A 15,891-nucleotide genomic window follows, 5' to 3' on the forward strand; every position below is an offset into this window, starting at 1 on the left:
GTCCCACGGCAATATCATCCAAGGGCTGTGTGATCGGATCCAGAGGCTGTGCGCTTTGGGAGCTGGGATCGAGGGACTGGGTGCTGTGTGATCCCATGGCGATGGGATCCAGGGGTTATGTGCTCCCCTGGCAATGAGATCCAGGGGCTGGGTGCTTGGGAGCTGGGAATGAGGAACTGGGTGCTGTGTGGTCCTCTGGCGATGGGATCCAGGGTGCTGCGTGCTTTGGGAGCTGGGATCGAGGGACTGCATGCTGTGTGGTCCCCAGTGATGGGGTCCAGGAGCTGTGTGGTCCCCTGGCGATGGAGTCCAGGGGACAAGGACTGCATGGTGCCCTGGCGATGGGGTTCAGGGGGAAGGGGCTGTGTGGTGGCCTGGTGATGGGGTCCAGGGGATGAGTTGTCCCATGGCGATGAGGTCCAGGGGGCAGGGGCTGTGTGGTTCCCTGGCGATGGGGTCCAGGGGCTGAGCGGTCCCATGGCAATGGGATACAGGGGGCAGGGGCTGTGTGGTGGCCTGGCGATGGGGTCCAGGGGCTGAGGGGTCCCATGGCGAAGGGGTCCAGGGGCTGAGTGGCTCCACGGCAATGGGGTGCAGGGGGAAGGGGCTGTGTGGTGCTCTGGCAATGGGGTCCAGGGGCTGAGCGGTCCCATGGCAATGGGATACAGGAGGCAGGGGCTGTGTGGTGGCCTGGCAATGGGGTCCAGGGGCTGAGTGGTCCCCTGGCGATGGGGTCCAGGGAGCTGAGTGGTCCCCTGGCGATGGGGTCCAGGGAGCAGGGGCGGTGTGGTGGACTGGCGATGGGGTAAGGGGGCAGGGGCCGCGTGGTGGCCTGGCGATGGGGTCCAGGGGCATGACAGCTTTGGGAGCTGGGATCGCGTTTGGTGCCCCCGGCGAAGCGCAGGGGGTGGGGAGCACCCGCCTTTCCGCTCGCTCGCCGCGGTGCCTCCGGCGGGCGCTGTGGCTGCCTACCCAGAGTGCAGCAGGCAGCCGGGCGGGCGGGAGGAGGAGGCGGCGCGGCAGCGGCTGGGCTCAAGCTGCTCGTGCTCTCCGGCCCCTCGGCGCAGCTGGTCCCGGGCGCAGGCGGTGGCGCGGCCCAGAATGCGAGTGTGAGATGCTTCCCCCGGCAGCGGCTCCCCGGGCCCAGGCGGCGGCGGTCCCCGCGTGGATGCGGCTCCGGAGCCGGCGCTTCACGCTGCACAAACATTTCTATAGGACTCATTCGCCTTGCTGAGGAGAGCGGCCCGGCCCGCGCCCCCGCCAGCCCCTGCCCCCGCCCGGGCCATGCAGGCCCCCGGCACAGCCTCGCCGCTCAGCGCCGCGCAGGTGGGCCGCCTGCGGGAGGAGCAGGGAAAGGTAAAGGCCGAGCAGCAGCGCCGGGGGCCTGGGCCGCTCCGCAGCGAGGCCCGGAAGGGTGCCCGGAGCGCCGGGCCCGGCTGGGGGGAAGCGGGGCAGGGGCCCGGGGGAGGAGGCCCAGGCCGCGGGGCCATGGCAGCGTTGGGCCTGTAACGGTTGTTGTCGCTTCCACCGCACTCGAGAGAGAACGTGTGCGGGGAGCGCCTCGCCCCGGCGGGTCCGGCACCGCGGAGCTGGCGCGGGGCTGCCAGCTGAGCGTCCGGAGTCGCCTCAGGCCGGAGCCCAGCCCCAAGGGTGCGCACCCACCCCCCGTAGTGCCACTGGCGTCATCGGCCCCCCAACAACACCAGGGCTTGGGGTAAAAAGGGTGTGACCCCCCTCCACACACAAAGCCGGTTCTGTCCCCCAGGGTAGAGGCCTGTGGGTGCTTTTAACACAGGGCTGCTTCAAAAGTGGACCCTGACCCAGCTTCTGGAGTGGGGCTGAAATAAACCGTGTCAGTGTCCTAGCTCTGCCTAAAGTGTTGAAATCCAATAGTCCAAGTTAAAGATGATCTGTCAGCCCTAAGGTTAGCGTCCTGGCTTTTGGCCTTGTGTCGCAGCCATGTTACTCCAATGCCATTTTTGTGTTTCCTTTCTTTTAAATTCAAAGAATACCGTTTAAGAAAAGTTGGAAGATACCCATATGTTTACTGATGCACCATGTGGGCTCCCTAGGGGTCATTGCAATCTGTTGTGTAAATACTTGCTTTAATGTGTAACAAACATCCTTTTAAGGTTTTATGTCAGGGTGTAATTGTACGTGCATAGTAGTACCAGTTTTTCAAATTATTATTCTCTCAGACGCTTAATTTTTTTTTAATGGGAAAGGTGATTATGCTTTTAGGTCTGCAAGTTGGTCCACACAGAGCCTTATTGAAGTCAGTGGAGCTTCCTGTGGGCTTCTGCCTATGTGAACTAACTTCCATAGGTAGGGCATTAGGGTCTAATCAGTCATGAACCTTCTTTTGAAGATTGATTACTTTAGAGCTGTATTTAAAATAGCCAGACTATCAAATGTCTTTTTTACAAAGTTTCCTGCCTTAGAATACTGAATGTCTTCTCTTACTCCATGCTGTATATGGGCTTAGTGCAAAACTGGAGATCTCTCCTTCTTAAGATTAGTCATATCCACTTACTAGGTGATTGATGTGATTTTTGGGGTGATAGGTCCCTATCCTGCAATTAGCTCTGCATAGGTGCAGGTGTCTACCTATATGAAATTAATTGCATGATCAGAGCCATATTTAGTACACATCATCATGAGTATTTCATGCCAATAATCTAAATACCTTTTCAGTTGTCATCTTGGTCTCTTCATAAGGTTAAAAATTTTGTATGCATCTTAAAAGTAGCTCCCTAGGTATAAAAGAAAACTCTTAGTAGTTCCTTTACTGTATGGTGCTTCCACCAACATCACTTTTTTGAGGGTAGGGAGCCTAAGTAATGCATACATGATACAGACCATGAGCATCTTCTGGAATATTGTGTATAAACAAGATGTCTGGCTTTGGAGAAAAAGACCCACATCATTACCTAAAGATCTACCTAAACTGATGGGTTGTTAACATGGATGAAAATTAGGATAATCTGGTGGGATACTCTGAATGGTCTCTTCTTATAAGAACATCAGATGAGAGTAAACTGTTCTCTCTCTCCACAGTCCACTTACTTTCCAGGCTAGTTGACTGTGATGGAGAATTATGCTTCTGTGATGCTTTAGTGTCAATTGGTCATGGAGTGTAAGTGCATGTCTGTCAGGAGCATGTAGAATTATTCCCAGTTCATGGCAAGGCCCTTCAGTAAGCAAGTTTAAGACTGTTCTCAAACAGATCTGCTCCAGTGGAAAAGAGACCCAAGAGGCCATTAATTAAGACTGTTAGGCTGCTGTACCAAAATTGTATTTTATCATAAGGAAACTTTACATAATTTCTGCAGATTGGCTAAAAATATTTGAACCCTTCAGCTTCATTATGAAATTATCCTGAGGAGCTAAATATCTTAGTTACAGTGGAGTGTCAGGATGAAGCCATAGTGGGCTCTTCCTCTGTGAAATAGAGAATTGGAAGCTGTATATAATCGCATTACAATAGTGTTTTTGGTTCTGAAAATATTATATTTTAAGGTTGAGGAGACCATTTCATTTATACCATCACCTTCCTTTTCAGATAGTCATAGATTTCATAAATTTGAGCAAACTCCACTTGGAGGCAAGCTTGAAATTAGATATGATTGCTATAAAATTTTGCACAGTGCTTTTGCTAATCTAGTAGTCATATAAATGTCTTTCACAACCTGTGTTCTAATACCCTACAACATTTTCTTAATATAGTCTCAAAAGAAGTGGTCAAATATTTGTCAAATAACTTGAAAATTTCACACTTTGAAAAATAATTTAATTGATGTATTTTTATTTTCACCCAGCTCTGACTCTCATTCTGATATGCTTAGATTTACAGAAATGCACACACACACTACTGTTTATCCAGGTGACAATATGCTCCCTTTAGGACTGAAACTTGGTTGAATAAAAATAAATTATTTAGCTTTACTCCCACTAGACTGAAACTTATACCATATTGTGTCCTTTTTTCCTCTAGGCTTTGAAATAATGAAATACACTATTAATTACCTGCTGACCTAGAAATATTTTTATTTGAATCATGATTGATTTTTAGCATGCATATTGCTCTGCTAAAGTGGATATGTGTTGCATTCTTTTACTGATTTAGGCATGAGTTTTGGCTTTTAAAATGTAGTAAGTAGTTCTCAATCTTTTCAGTAACGGGAGTCGCCTTTCATCTACGTAGGCCCTCCCTCCTGTTTATAAACGTCGGAAGACCAGGAAGTTCATGACCCACTGATGTCTGTTTGGGGCTGCCACATCCCAGTTTAGGAACTCTGTTGGCGAATGATTTTAATTCTTGGTTAGAATAGCCACTTGCCTGTTGGACAGTTTTCATCTTGTTAGTTTGTAGTGATAATCAGACCAAGCCTTTAAAAGCAATTTTCAGGACATCTACTAAACGTACTTGGTAGAAAAACATGTCTTAGAATGTGTATCTTCGGGATAAATTATAGAAGAATATCTAGTAATTTTCATGATAAAGACTATCACTGAAAGCATCATGTCTGCTTAAAGTTTTGAATGTTAGTGTAAAAAAATATAGCGCATTTATCACTGATTGCTTGAAAGTACAGTATCTGTTAGCTGGAAATATTATGTTAAGCCCACTGTTTGTAGGTGTAGGAAGTACAATATAGATATTTAAAGAGGCAGAATCTCATGCTCTAGAGCAGTGGTTCTTAAACTGTGGGTTTGGACAGTAAAATGAGGCGCAAGCCCATTTTAATGGGGTCGCCAGGGCTGGTTTAGACTTGCTGGGGCTCAGGGCCCAAGCCCTACCAACCAGGGCCAAAGCCCAAGGTCATCAGTTCTGGGTGGTGGGGTTCAGGTTACATACATGCTTCCTGCCTGGGGTGGAAGCCCTGGGTGGTGAGGCTCAGGCTTCAGCTTTTGCCGACCTGCCCAAGACGGTAGGGCTTGAGTGGGCTCGGTCCCCGCTCCTGAGGTCGTGTAGTAATTTTTGTTGTCAGTGCAATGAAGTTTGAGAACCCCTGCTATAGAGCCTGAATTTAAATTTAATAGTTTATATATAAATGTGATTCTCAGTGACTAATGGATCCTTGGTTACTAACAGATAAGAGGTAGATGAATGTTCTGTACTGTTTGTCACTCTGCAGACAGCTAAATTGTTGAATAATTGAACAAGTTATGTGTTACAAAATGGGAGATGTTTAGAGAACTATTTAGACCCATGAGGGACATGTTGAGTGCAAATGCAGTCTTGGGTAATCTAATGAATTCCATTGAGGTCTGGCAGTGTGGTGGTTTTAGTAGGAATATATTTTAAAGATTTTCATATTTCACTGATTCACGTCTGTTTTTTCTTCCTGGTTTAGAAAGAGTAGGAAGGGAAAGTGACTCTCCTGCAATTCACCATGTCATCTAAGTATCATGAGATTTTAGGGCACCGGTTATTGTAACTTACTGGTCAGTGTATGTTACATGTCCCTGACAGATTACTTATGAATTTAATTCATGTAGGGCAGAGGTGGGCAAACTATGGCCTGCAGGACCATCCTGCCTGGCCCCTGAGCTCCCGGCCAGGAAGACTAGCCCTGGGCCTCTCCCCCACAGCCTCAGCACGCTGCACCCGCAGCACTCTGGTCCACGACTCCTGCCAGGTAGCGGGCTGGCTCTGGCCGGGCAGTAAGCTCCTGCTGCTCTGAGCAGCATGGTAAGTGAGCAGGGAGCAGGGGTGTGTGTGTTGGATAAGGGGCAGAGGGTCCTGGGGAGCAGTCAGGTGACGGGGACCGGGGGGGGGGGTTGGATAGGCGTGGAAGTCCTGGGGGGTGCTGTCGGGGCAGTCAGGGGACAGGGAGCAGGGGGAGGTTGGATGGGGATGGGGGTGGTTAGGGCAGGGGTCCTGGGAGGAGTGGTCAGGGCATGGGGACGGGGACAGGGGGCTGGATGGGTCAAGGGTTCTGAGGGGGGTGGGCAGTGGAAGGGGGCAGGGGCCAGGCTGTTTGGGGCGGCACAGGCTTCCCTACCCAGCGATCCATACAGTTTCGCAATGCCAATGTGGCCCTTGGGCCAAAAAGTTTGCCCACCCCTGGTGTAGGGTGATATCTTTAACTCCAAATGCTATGTGTAAGGTTTTGTCCACATGTACAGTTTTTCAACAGTTGAAGAAAACAATTGAGAGAGGTATAAACAGCTTGTGTCCTCTGCCTCTTAGCTGCAACCTCTGCTTTTGTTTTGTCCTCTACCTATATGAATAACTCCAGTAACTGTCTCTGCTGCTGTTCAAGTCTTTTTCAAGCAGCATCTGCAGTACAAAATTGATAAGATTCTTGATGATTTCAGAACTGTTCCCACAGTTCTGAAGAATAACAGTGTAACTGAGCAGAATCTTATGCCTTTCACTCTGGACTTGTCTATACTTCCGGCTAAATCAGCACTGCTGTTGGTCTGGTGAAGGCAAGCTACGTTGATGGCAGAGTGCTGTCCCGTTGATGTCTGTACTCCACCTCCCTGTGAGGCGGAAGGTAAGTCAGCGGGAGAGTGTCTACCGTTTACATAGCGCAGTGTAGACGTGCTGTAAGTTGACCCAAGTTGCATCAACTTCAGTTATGCAACTGAAGTAGCGTAACTTAGGTCAACTTACAGCTTTAGAGTAGAATAGCCCTCTGATACTGCAATAGCGGCGGCACTATAGGTGCCTGCAGACTCAAGAAAATGACACTGCATTATTTTATACATATTTCATGTTTCAAGCTTATCTTTACCGCCATAAGTTCTAGAAGTATTTTTTTTAAATAAAGACCTCCATCAACAATTTCAGCAGATTTTAGATCCTCTTGCTTTTGAGGGCAAGCTTCCTCCTTGTTTGGGGCATGTAGATTTTACACGCCCTGATGGCAAATATCTGCTTTCATACTAGAAAGTAATCACACAAATAACTATATATTTATTATACAAACTATTTGTGATAAAGAGAGAGAGCAGTATGCCAAAATAATAGTAGCTACTACCACTGTAAAGTACATGACAAGTACATTGTTGTGATTCATTAAAAGATGGAGTCACTTACCTTGTTGCCCCATTAAAATGGTAGTAACTATCAACATAATCAGAATATTTATAATATTGATGGTTTCAGATGGGGTGACTGATTCTCTTAATATATAGATGCTCATTATCTTCATAACAATTTGATTTATTCAGTGTGGATTGCAGTGCAGTACAGTACCTTTAAGCACATTGGACTCTTTCAGCCCTATTGTTCAATGGTGCTCATATCTCAACAAAGCTCACTAGTGAGAAACCAATTCTGTTAGCATCCGCTTTGAAGCATAACTTTCTGTGTAATGCCCATTATAGTTAGCCTAGCTTCCGAAGCGTTATGTGATTTAATCCTTTTTTAAAAAAAATCTCCACCCAAATACCACTTCAGAATCTCTATTTAGGCACAGTCCACCCTGTCAGATGCTTTTCTGTATTTCCTGATTGCTTTCTCAAGCACTGTTCAGAAGGAAAAGGGCACATTCAGTAGTTGGCTGAAGCTATCAGCTATAAAGCCTGCTTTATCTTCTAGCATTAACTGGTCACCTGTCTTACCTTGTTTTGGTCAATAATTGATAACTATATTGAGCCATGAGATTTGCCCACATTCCAAAGGAATTTATCCCATTGTTAATATGAATTAAATGTCTGCTGATTGTATAGCATCAGATTTTAACCCTGATTCTAGCAGATGCTTAAAAAGGTGAAATAATAATCACTCTTTATTTGAGGACGTGAACATTTAAACAATTTTTATAACAAAATATAGTATGGAGGAAGGACTCTCTCACATATTTCAGCCCAAAGCTGTGTCCGTTAGAAGGAAAAGCTATGTGTTGCATCATTTTGTGTGTTGCGTAGCACATCTGAACTGGTTTCCAGAGGGCTAGCATGGATGCTATAAGAGACTTGTGAAAACATGTTAATTTGACACAGATTAAATTGTATAACTGTGCTAATTAAGCTGTTTTGTGAACAGTTTAACTTTATCCTGGTGTGGACAGAGTCTTTAGTACTTTGCCTGTATATTACAATGCACCATTGTAGATTGATTAAGTAACGTGTGATTGCTTTCACAAAATTCATAATGTCACTACAGTGTAGGCACTTCAGTCTGAAAGTCAGACTATGTCAACAGATGGAGTGACCAGAGCCCTGCATCAAAATCTTACCAATTTCACAGCCCACTACAGTAACTTCTGATCTTTGAGTAATTTCTGTGTTTGTTTCTGCTGAAAGAAAAGGAGTACTTGTGGCACCTTAGAGACTAACCAATTTATTTGAGCATAAGCTTTCGTGAGCTACAGCTCACTTCATCGGATGCATACTGTGGAAACTGCAGAAGACACTATATACACAGAGACCATGAAACAATACCTCCTCCCACCCCACTCTCCTGCTGGTAATAGCTCATCCAAAGTGACCACTCTCTTTACAATGTGTATGATAATCAAGGTGGGCCATTTCCAGCACAAATCCAGGTTTTCTCACCCCCCCCCCTTTTTTTTTTTCAAAAACCACACACACAAACTTACTCTCCTGCTGGTAATAGCTTATCCAAAGTGATGGATAAGCTATTACCAGCAGGAGAGTGAGTTTTTTTGAAAAGGGGGGGGGGGGTGAGAAAACCTGGATTTGTGCTGGAAATGGCCCACCTTGATTATCATACACATTGTAAAGAGAGTGGTCACTTTGGATGGGCTATTACCAGCAGGAGAGTGAGTTTGTGTGTGTGTGTGGGGGGGGGGGGGGGGGGCGGAGGGTGAGAAAACCTGGATTTGTGCTGGAAATGGCCCAACTTGATTATCATACACATTGTAAGGAGAGTGATCACTTTAGATAAGCTATTACCAGCAGGAGAGTGGGGTGGGAGGAGGTATTGTTTCATGGTCTCTGTGTATATAGTGTCTTCTGCAGTTTCCACAGTATGCATCCGATGAAGTGAGCTGTAGCTCACGAAAGCTCATGCTCAAATAAATTGGTTAGTCTCTAAGGTGCCACAAGTACTCCTTTTCTTTTTGCGAATACAGACTAACACGGCTGTTACTCTGAAACCTGTTTCTGCTGAGTTACAGTATCTATCACATTTTAATTAATACAGCAAGTGTTATTTTAATGTATAGAAGAGGTTACATTTATTCAGGTTATGTGGAATTTCTTATTTATGTGATTTTGAAGACCCCATTGACTCAGTATCTATTATTCCGCCCCCTGAAAATCTGGATGACTGTTCATAGAGTAGGGACTCACAGGACTTGGTAGATGTGCACTCAGTACTTCCTGAATGTTATGCCACAGATGGAAAGAGATTATACCACCCTTTTCTCTGCTAGTAGTTGGGGTAGTCCGTATAGTGTTTGTTTGTTTCTTAAAAGCAGTCCATCCAACATACTAGTAAGCCCAGCCTCTCCTTTCCTCACATAACAACAGCCACTCAGAGAGACGACCCTTTGGGTCCTTTATCTCCATGGAGGACCCCCAGGCCGCCTCCATGGAGCACTTTCCTATTCAGTTGGTAGCCTAGCTGGGTTCTGCTCCTATAGGAAACCAGCAGCCCCTCCTACAGGCAGCTGAGATGGAGTTGGTTGCTATGAAACAGTAAGTGCCCTAGCCAGCCCAGCGGGTTCCCTTTAAAGCACTAGTTGTACTCCCTTTAAAGACTAGCTCAAGTAGCCAATAAGGAGTTCTCCACCTCTCCCAACAGACCTCCCGATACAACAGAGTTTGTGCAGGATGTCTTAGATGTTTACACATTTGTTTCTTCTATGAGGGATATAAATCCTAAATGTCCCCTCAGAATTACAGTGAAACAAATAACAAAACCTTTACCCCTCATGAGAGATACGGGCATCATCTTCCTCAGCAACTGCATAATCTTAATTCTGTACCCCTTACTCTCTTGTTCTTCTTGCCTTCCATAACCCCTCTACCTGTGTCATCATTAAGGCTCAGATTTTGTCACGGATATTTTTAGTAAAAATCATGGACAGGTCACAGGCAATACAAATTCAGGGAAGCCCGTGACCTGTCCGTGATTTTTACTAAAAATATCCCTGACAAAATGGGGTGGGAGGAGAGTCCAGCACCCACAGTGTCTGGGGGATATGGGGTCCCCTTGCCGCTCTCCACAGCTGGGCCACTGCAGGGACTGGGAGCTGCTAAGAGCTGTGGGGCTGCCTGCTGACAGCTCCAGCCCAGGATCAGAAAATTTTACAGAGGTCTCTGGAGGTCACGGATTCCGTGGCTTCCGTGAAATAATCATAGCCTTAGTCATCATCCCTCATTACATCTTAACTTAAAGCCTCAATGTTGCAAATGGATGCACTAGCAGAAACCTCTACATCCTCAGAGTGAGAATAGAATTGTGAGATTCATGATTTTTTCCCTTATCTACACTTGTGCTAGGTACTTTTGAAGTTTTTTTTTGAAGTTTTCGCTCAAGTTAATTGGCCCAGCAAAAGAATGGCAGCCCCTTGTACCTGTCAGACTGAGTAGATAGCGTGTGATTTCTCCTGCTCCCTAGATAAAAGGTATGTCTTCGCTACCCGCCATATCGGCGGGCAGCGATCGATCCAGCGGGGATCGATTTATCGCGTCTAGTCTAGACGTGATAAATCAATCCCTGAGCGCTGTCCCGTCGACTCCTGTACTCTAGCGCCGCGAGAGGCGCAGGCAGAGTCGACGGGGGAGCAGCAGCAGTCGACTCACCGTGGTGGAGATACCATGGTAAGTTGATCTAAGTATGTCGACTTCAGCTATTAGAGTGATCCCCCATTCCCCCCCCACGCCCCCGTGTATAGACCAGGGCAAAGTCATGAAGAAGGAGGACTTCTTTGGGTTCTGCTAAAAACTTAGAAGTTACTGAAGTGATTCATACCCCCAGTAATTATTAATTTTGAATTCATTTTCTCAGACTTAACAAAACCTGTACCCTTTCAGGACAGTTGACATGTAAAGGTTTAGTTTTTCACTTTTTTTGCTGTGGACATAACTAAGAATTATTTTTCATGCTTGCCAAAATCATAATTTCCTCCAATTATCCCTACCCTACTACACCCCATCTCATCTCACCTCCCAGCCAAGAAAAATCACCTTTGGACGGAGACTATATTAATAATTTTGAAATGTAATATTTAATCAATACCTTGATTTAAGCAATGAATGTTACATTTCAACAATGCTTTTTGGCTTTCCATTTAATCAAAAAAATGTACCAACTGACTGAAGAGCTTTAATAATTTTATTTCATTTTGTGCCATTTAGTTTTTGGAAATGTCAAAAATGGAAATATTTTTGAAAAGGTAAACATGATCGAAAATGGGACTGAAGGGGAAACCATTTTGCAAATCTTAATTATATCTTTCTCCATCAGTGTTTGCTATGTTTTAGACTAGAAACTTGTGGTTTCCAAAGGAAGACGTGAAATTTCATTTTACATGTTTATGTTGCATATGACTTGTTACATCCTGACTTTACCAAGAAACTACTTAAATGTTTGGCTACCTAGCTATTTTATTACTGTATAATGTAAAGTCATATTCTGAATTAGTTACAACTTCATCAATAAATTCAGTTTTACCATGTGTTTTTGCTATGTGGTGTGTCAAAGAATATCACAAATGGGCTACCTGGCACAACGGGTCTTGATCCTGGAAACAATCACACATGTGGATAACTTAACTCACATGAGTAGTCCCATTGAAGTCAATATTCACATACTCAAAGTTAAACAACTAAATTCTGAAAAATTGGAATCATCCTAATGAGGGCAGTAGTAAAAATGAGGTTGATTTTATCCAGGACCCTAATAAACATTGAACTGTATTGCAAAGAACGTTATACAGTTTGATTATGGTAATCTGCTCATGGGAGGGCATGAACCACAGAACCAAGGTCAAGACAGAGTACTTTGCAAAATCCCAAATGGCAAGGCCAATTTCCTAAAGGTAAAAACATTGTTTTTAGATTTATTAGACTATTACTTTAACACCTCATTACTTCCTTTCACTTTCAGAAAAAGTATTCTATACTCTGTTTTTCTTAAGTAATGTGACTGAAAGAAAATGTTTAAAGTCAGACTAATTCAAGATTAAACTGTCTCAAATTATTTTATTACAGCATGTACACAAATTGCTTACATATCTGATCATATTCAGATTACTTTTCAAGTGGTAAATAATGCTACTTAGCACTTATACAGTGCTTTATATCTTCAAAGTGCTTCTCAGGCATTAGCTATTTAATTAGGATAGCACTCCTGTGAGGTAGGTAAGTTAGTACTACTTATCCCCATTTTACAGACGAAGAAATGTAGGGCTTGTCTGCACCACGCAGCTTTTAGCGACAAGGCTGAATCGATACAGCCTTGTCGCCAAAAGTCAGCGTGTGTGAACACTCTTTTGCAGTATTTTGTCGGCACTTTCAGCCCCACGAGCAGCATAAGCTTTGTCGGCAGGAGAACGCTCCTGCCAACAAAGTCACGTCTCACTGCCGCTTGCATCGGGCAAAACTTTTGTCTTTTGCGGGGGAGCTTTTTTAAGTATCTGCAAAAAATAAGTTTTGGTGACAACTGTGCAATGGGGACAAACCCTTAGACTGAGAAATGATTTACCCAAGGCCAAACAGAAGCATTCAGTGTCAGAGAGTGGATTAGATCTCTTGAGTTCTTGGCTCCTTATCATGTGTCGCTTAATCTCAGAGGGCTAAATTTTAAACATATACCTACTCTTTAGTGCCAGTCTAATTAGTATAAAGAAAAGGAGTACTTGTGGCACCTTAGAGACTAACCAATTTATTTGAGCATGAGCTTTCGTGAGCTACAGAGCTATAGCTCACGAAAGCTCATGCTCAAATAAATTGGTTAGTCTCTAAGGTGCCACAAGTGCTCCTTTTCTTTTTGCGAATACAGACTAACACGGCTGCTACTCTGAAACCTCTAATTAGTATGTGCCTTGCTCTTGCATGCAAATACGCAGTGTGCATACACAAATCAAATATTTGATTAGATGCTTTGCCAGTTAGGCCCTTAGCTAGCAATGTGCTTGTACAATACCTGAATCATACGTACATGGTTGAGTGTTTGCCCATGTAAGTGTACATGTATAGGGCTTGAAAAATCCACTCGCACACTTGCCTGTAACAAATAGTAATTTTTCCTAGATATTAAACTTCCATCTAAAAAAATTAATTTCCAGCTTTTATAGTTTAGAACATAGCCATGAAAGTGTGAACTGAGTGTAACAGGTGCAGCGATGTCACCTTGTGTCTGCAAGCCGATGACTCCATTGCCATTTCTAGTGCTTGCTCATAGCATTTTCCAAGCTTCAGCACAAGGAAAACTGATCAGAGGCTTGTCAGTGTGCCCTGCTGCTGTTCAGAACCTGTAGAAAATAGGTAAGAATCAGCTGATTAACTTCATTCTGCTGCTGTGAGAAACACTAGAGTAGGCACTGGAACTATTTATTAGAGATAAGGACCACCTCAAACAACAACAGCAAAAAGTCCTGAGTGGGGTGAAATAGCAGTGTTGCTCCATCCCATCTTAATAAAATAGTAATCATTTCAATATTTTAATAGTTCATAGGAGTTGTATTTCATCTTTAAGAACTTCCGGTTGTTAGGGAAGCATTGAGGAGGATGTGTGTGTGCAGAAGCAACAGGTAAAGAAAACATAGTTATGAAATGGAAGAGAGACACACACTTACACATAAGGAATTGAGGATTAGTGAACAAGGGAAGCACATACAGGAATGGGGAGCTGGTGTGAGATCACATACATGCACAGGTAAGAACCTATTCCCATGTTACGGGATCAGAATTTTTTGCAATTTTCTGTTCTGTCCTACTGTCCATTCAACCCCATCTTAATGCCTAAGAAGCATATTGTGAGGGAGTGTTGTATTTAGTGATTATATCTCATGACTGTGAGTCAGGAGATTTGGCTTCTACTCCTTGCTCTGCCACTGATTGATGTGTAATTTCAGTTAGGTCACTCAATACTCCAGTAAAATAAGGATAATACCTCTTCAAAAAGGGTGTTGTGAGTCAGTGTTCATAAAGAGAAAAGAAGTACTTGTGGCACCTTAGAGACTAACCAATTTATTTGAGCATAAGCTTTCGTGAGCTACAGCTCACTTCGAGGTCCTCAGATAGAAGATGCATGAGAAGAGAAAAGAGAAAATAATGATTGGCTGCCTGACAGTGTGGGAAATGGGCTTAATGTGGCTGCTGGAGAAGGGAATTTTCCCTTTTAGGACAGCAACAGCGTCTTCTGCTGTGGAACACAGGCAGTCTTTGTATCCTCTTGTCTCAATAGCCTGCAAGCTGCATTGTGCTAGCATTGGGACTGCAGGATGCTTAGAAAGTGAACATGATTCTAAAAATCTAATCCTTTTAATTTTAGCCACTTTTGTGTTAGCATATAGTATATACTAAAAATAAAGAGTATTGTATAAATAAATATTGGTAAGATTAGCTACATTTATGTGACAAAAGAAAATCTGCTGCTTTAATTACAATAGCCACTGTTGCTCCTTTGTACAATACCACCCCTTAGTTCATCTTTCAACTGTGATGTAGAAATCAGGCCTAGCAGTTGTCAAATTTAGGAAAAAGGGTTTAAACTTAAAATAGATTGTTAAACTGCAGTAATGTAAACTTTCTGTTTAAATAGGTTGAAATAATAAAAATCAGATCCAACATTTATCATTCCATTTTTAAAGTTTGGTTCTTAATCAAGAATGAATTGAAACTAAGGGGAGGACAATTTGAAGATATGCAAAATAATCATTTAAAAGCTCTGCTTCTCTGTTTTATTGTCTGCTGTACATGAGGGAGACTCGCAGTATGATGCCCCCTTGTGGCTACCCACAAAATAAATAGCACTAATGAATAAAAGTGCAGAAGCTCTTCAAGCATGGCACACTTTGTGATCCAACTGAAAAACATCAAGCATTTCTGAAATCAAATAGGCAGTTATTGGATCAGGATCTTGAGAAATATTAAATTTCAACAAATCGTTGTTTGGGGTGACGGAGGAAACAAGATACTTGTCTCCTCTCTTTTCATTTAAACTATGAAATGTATTTTTCACAAGTAGATCCTGTTTTAATAACTGAACACTTGATTAGGTAATGTTAAGGTTGCTGCAAGTGTAGTTTAATAACCCTCTACACTTTAAATATTTTAGTATGCAAATAAACCATTGATAACCTCATAAATTTGCAAATGCATACATTGTTATGCCTGGAGGGGAAATAAGTCAGGATTTATTGGTATCACTTAGGCTACAGTTCCTTAAAAGTAAAGCAGTGTTGGTAGCATTAGTTGTCCAGACAAAATGAACTTTAACTCACCTGCCCATGTGTTGATTATTTTTATTTAGCCTGGCAGTAGCTGCATAAAAATTGTGGATCTAGATATTCACTGTTCTTAGCACAGTAGAGCACAGCATGGAATCCAAAGACCTGTATATATATATTTTCTCTACTTGTTTCTTTGCTGCTGTATTACCAATGGTTATCAAAACAATTTGATTGTCTCAGCAAAGGACATGTAGGTAATGTGTAATTGATCTCTGACTGTGTTTTTTAAAATACTGTCTCATTAGTATAGTAGGTGCTTCAGCCTACTATACTAGTATTACAAATAAAAATATATTTAAGATGGTGCGTTGTAGCACTTATGAAAGATCCCTCACTTCATCCTGGCCACTGAAAGGTTTGTTATTGGTTCTATCCTTCAGTATCCCTTCATGAGAGATTATATCAAAGAATGAAATTATAATTGATTGGTGTTATTGATTTTTTTTTTTTTTTTTTAAGGGCTTAAGGGGTCATGGAAACAGCATATGTCCATGTGCTCTTTTAC

General features: G+C 43.5%; 1 protein-coding gene across 3 annotated transcripts in view; it reads left to right on the forward strand.

Annotated features, from left to right (window-relative positions):
• The first annotated feature begins 976 nt into the window (after positions 1 to 976).
• URI1 (URI1 prefoldin like chaperone) overlaps positions 977 to 15,891 on the forward strand; it is a 58,525-nt gene continuing 43,610 nt past the window's right edge. The window contains exons 1-2 of one of the 3 annotated variants that reach the window (XM_077830671.1): positions 978 to 1,356; positions 5,503 to 5,695. In XM_077830671.1, coding sequence (XP_077686797.1) covers positions 5,693 to 5,695 — 3 coding nt within the window. In that variant the 5' untranslated portion in view covers positions 978 to 1,356; positions 5,503 to 5,692. Of the gene's footprint in view, positions 1,357 to 5,502; positions 5,696 to 15,891 lie in introns of all 3 variants that reach the window. The other 2 variants (XM_077830672.1, XM_077830670.1) reach the window with 2 other exon arrangements.

The sequence above is a fragment of the Eretmochelys imbricata genome, chromosome 12 (genome assembly GCF_965152235.1).
Source record: "Eretmochelys imbricata isolate rEreImb1 chromosome 12, rEreImb1.hap1, whole genome shotgun sequence".
NCBI lineage: Eukaryota > Metazoa > Chordata > Testudines > Cheloniidae > Eretmochelys > Eretmochelys imbricata.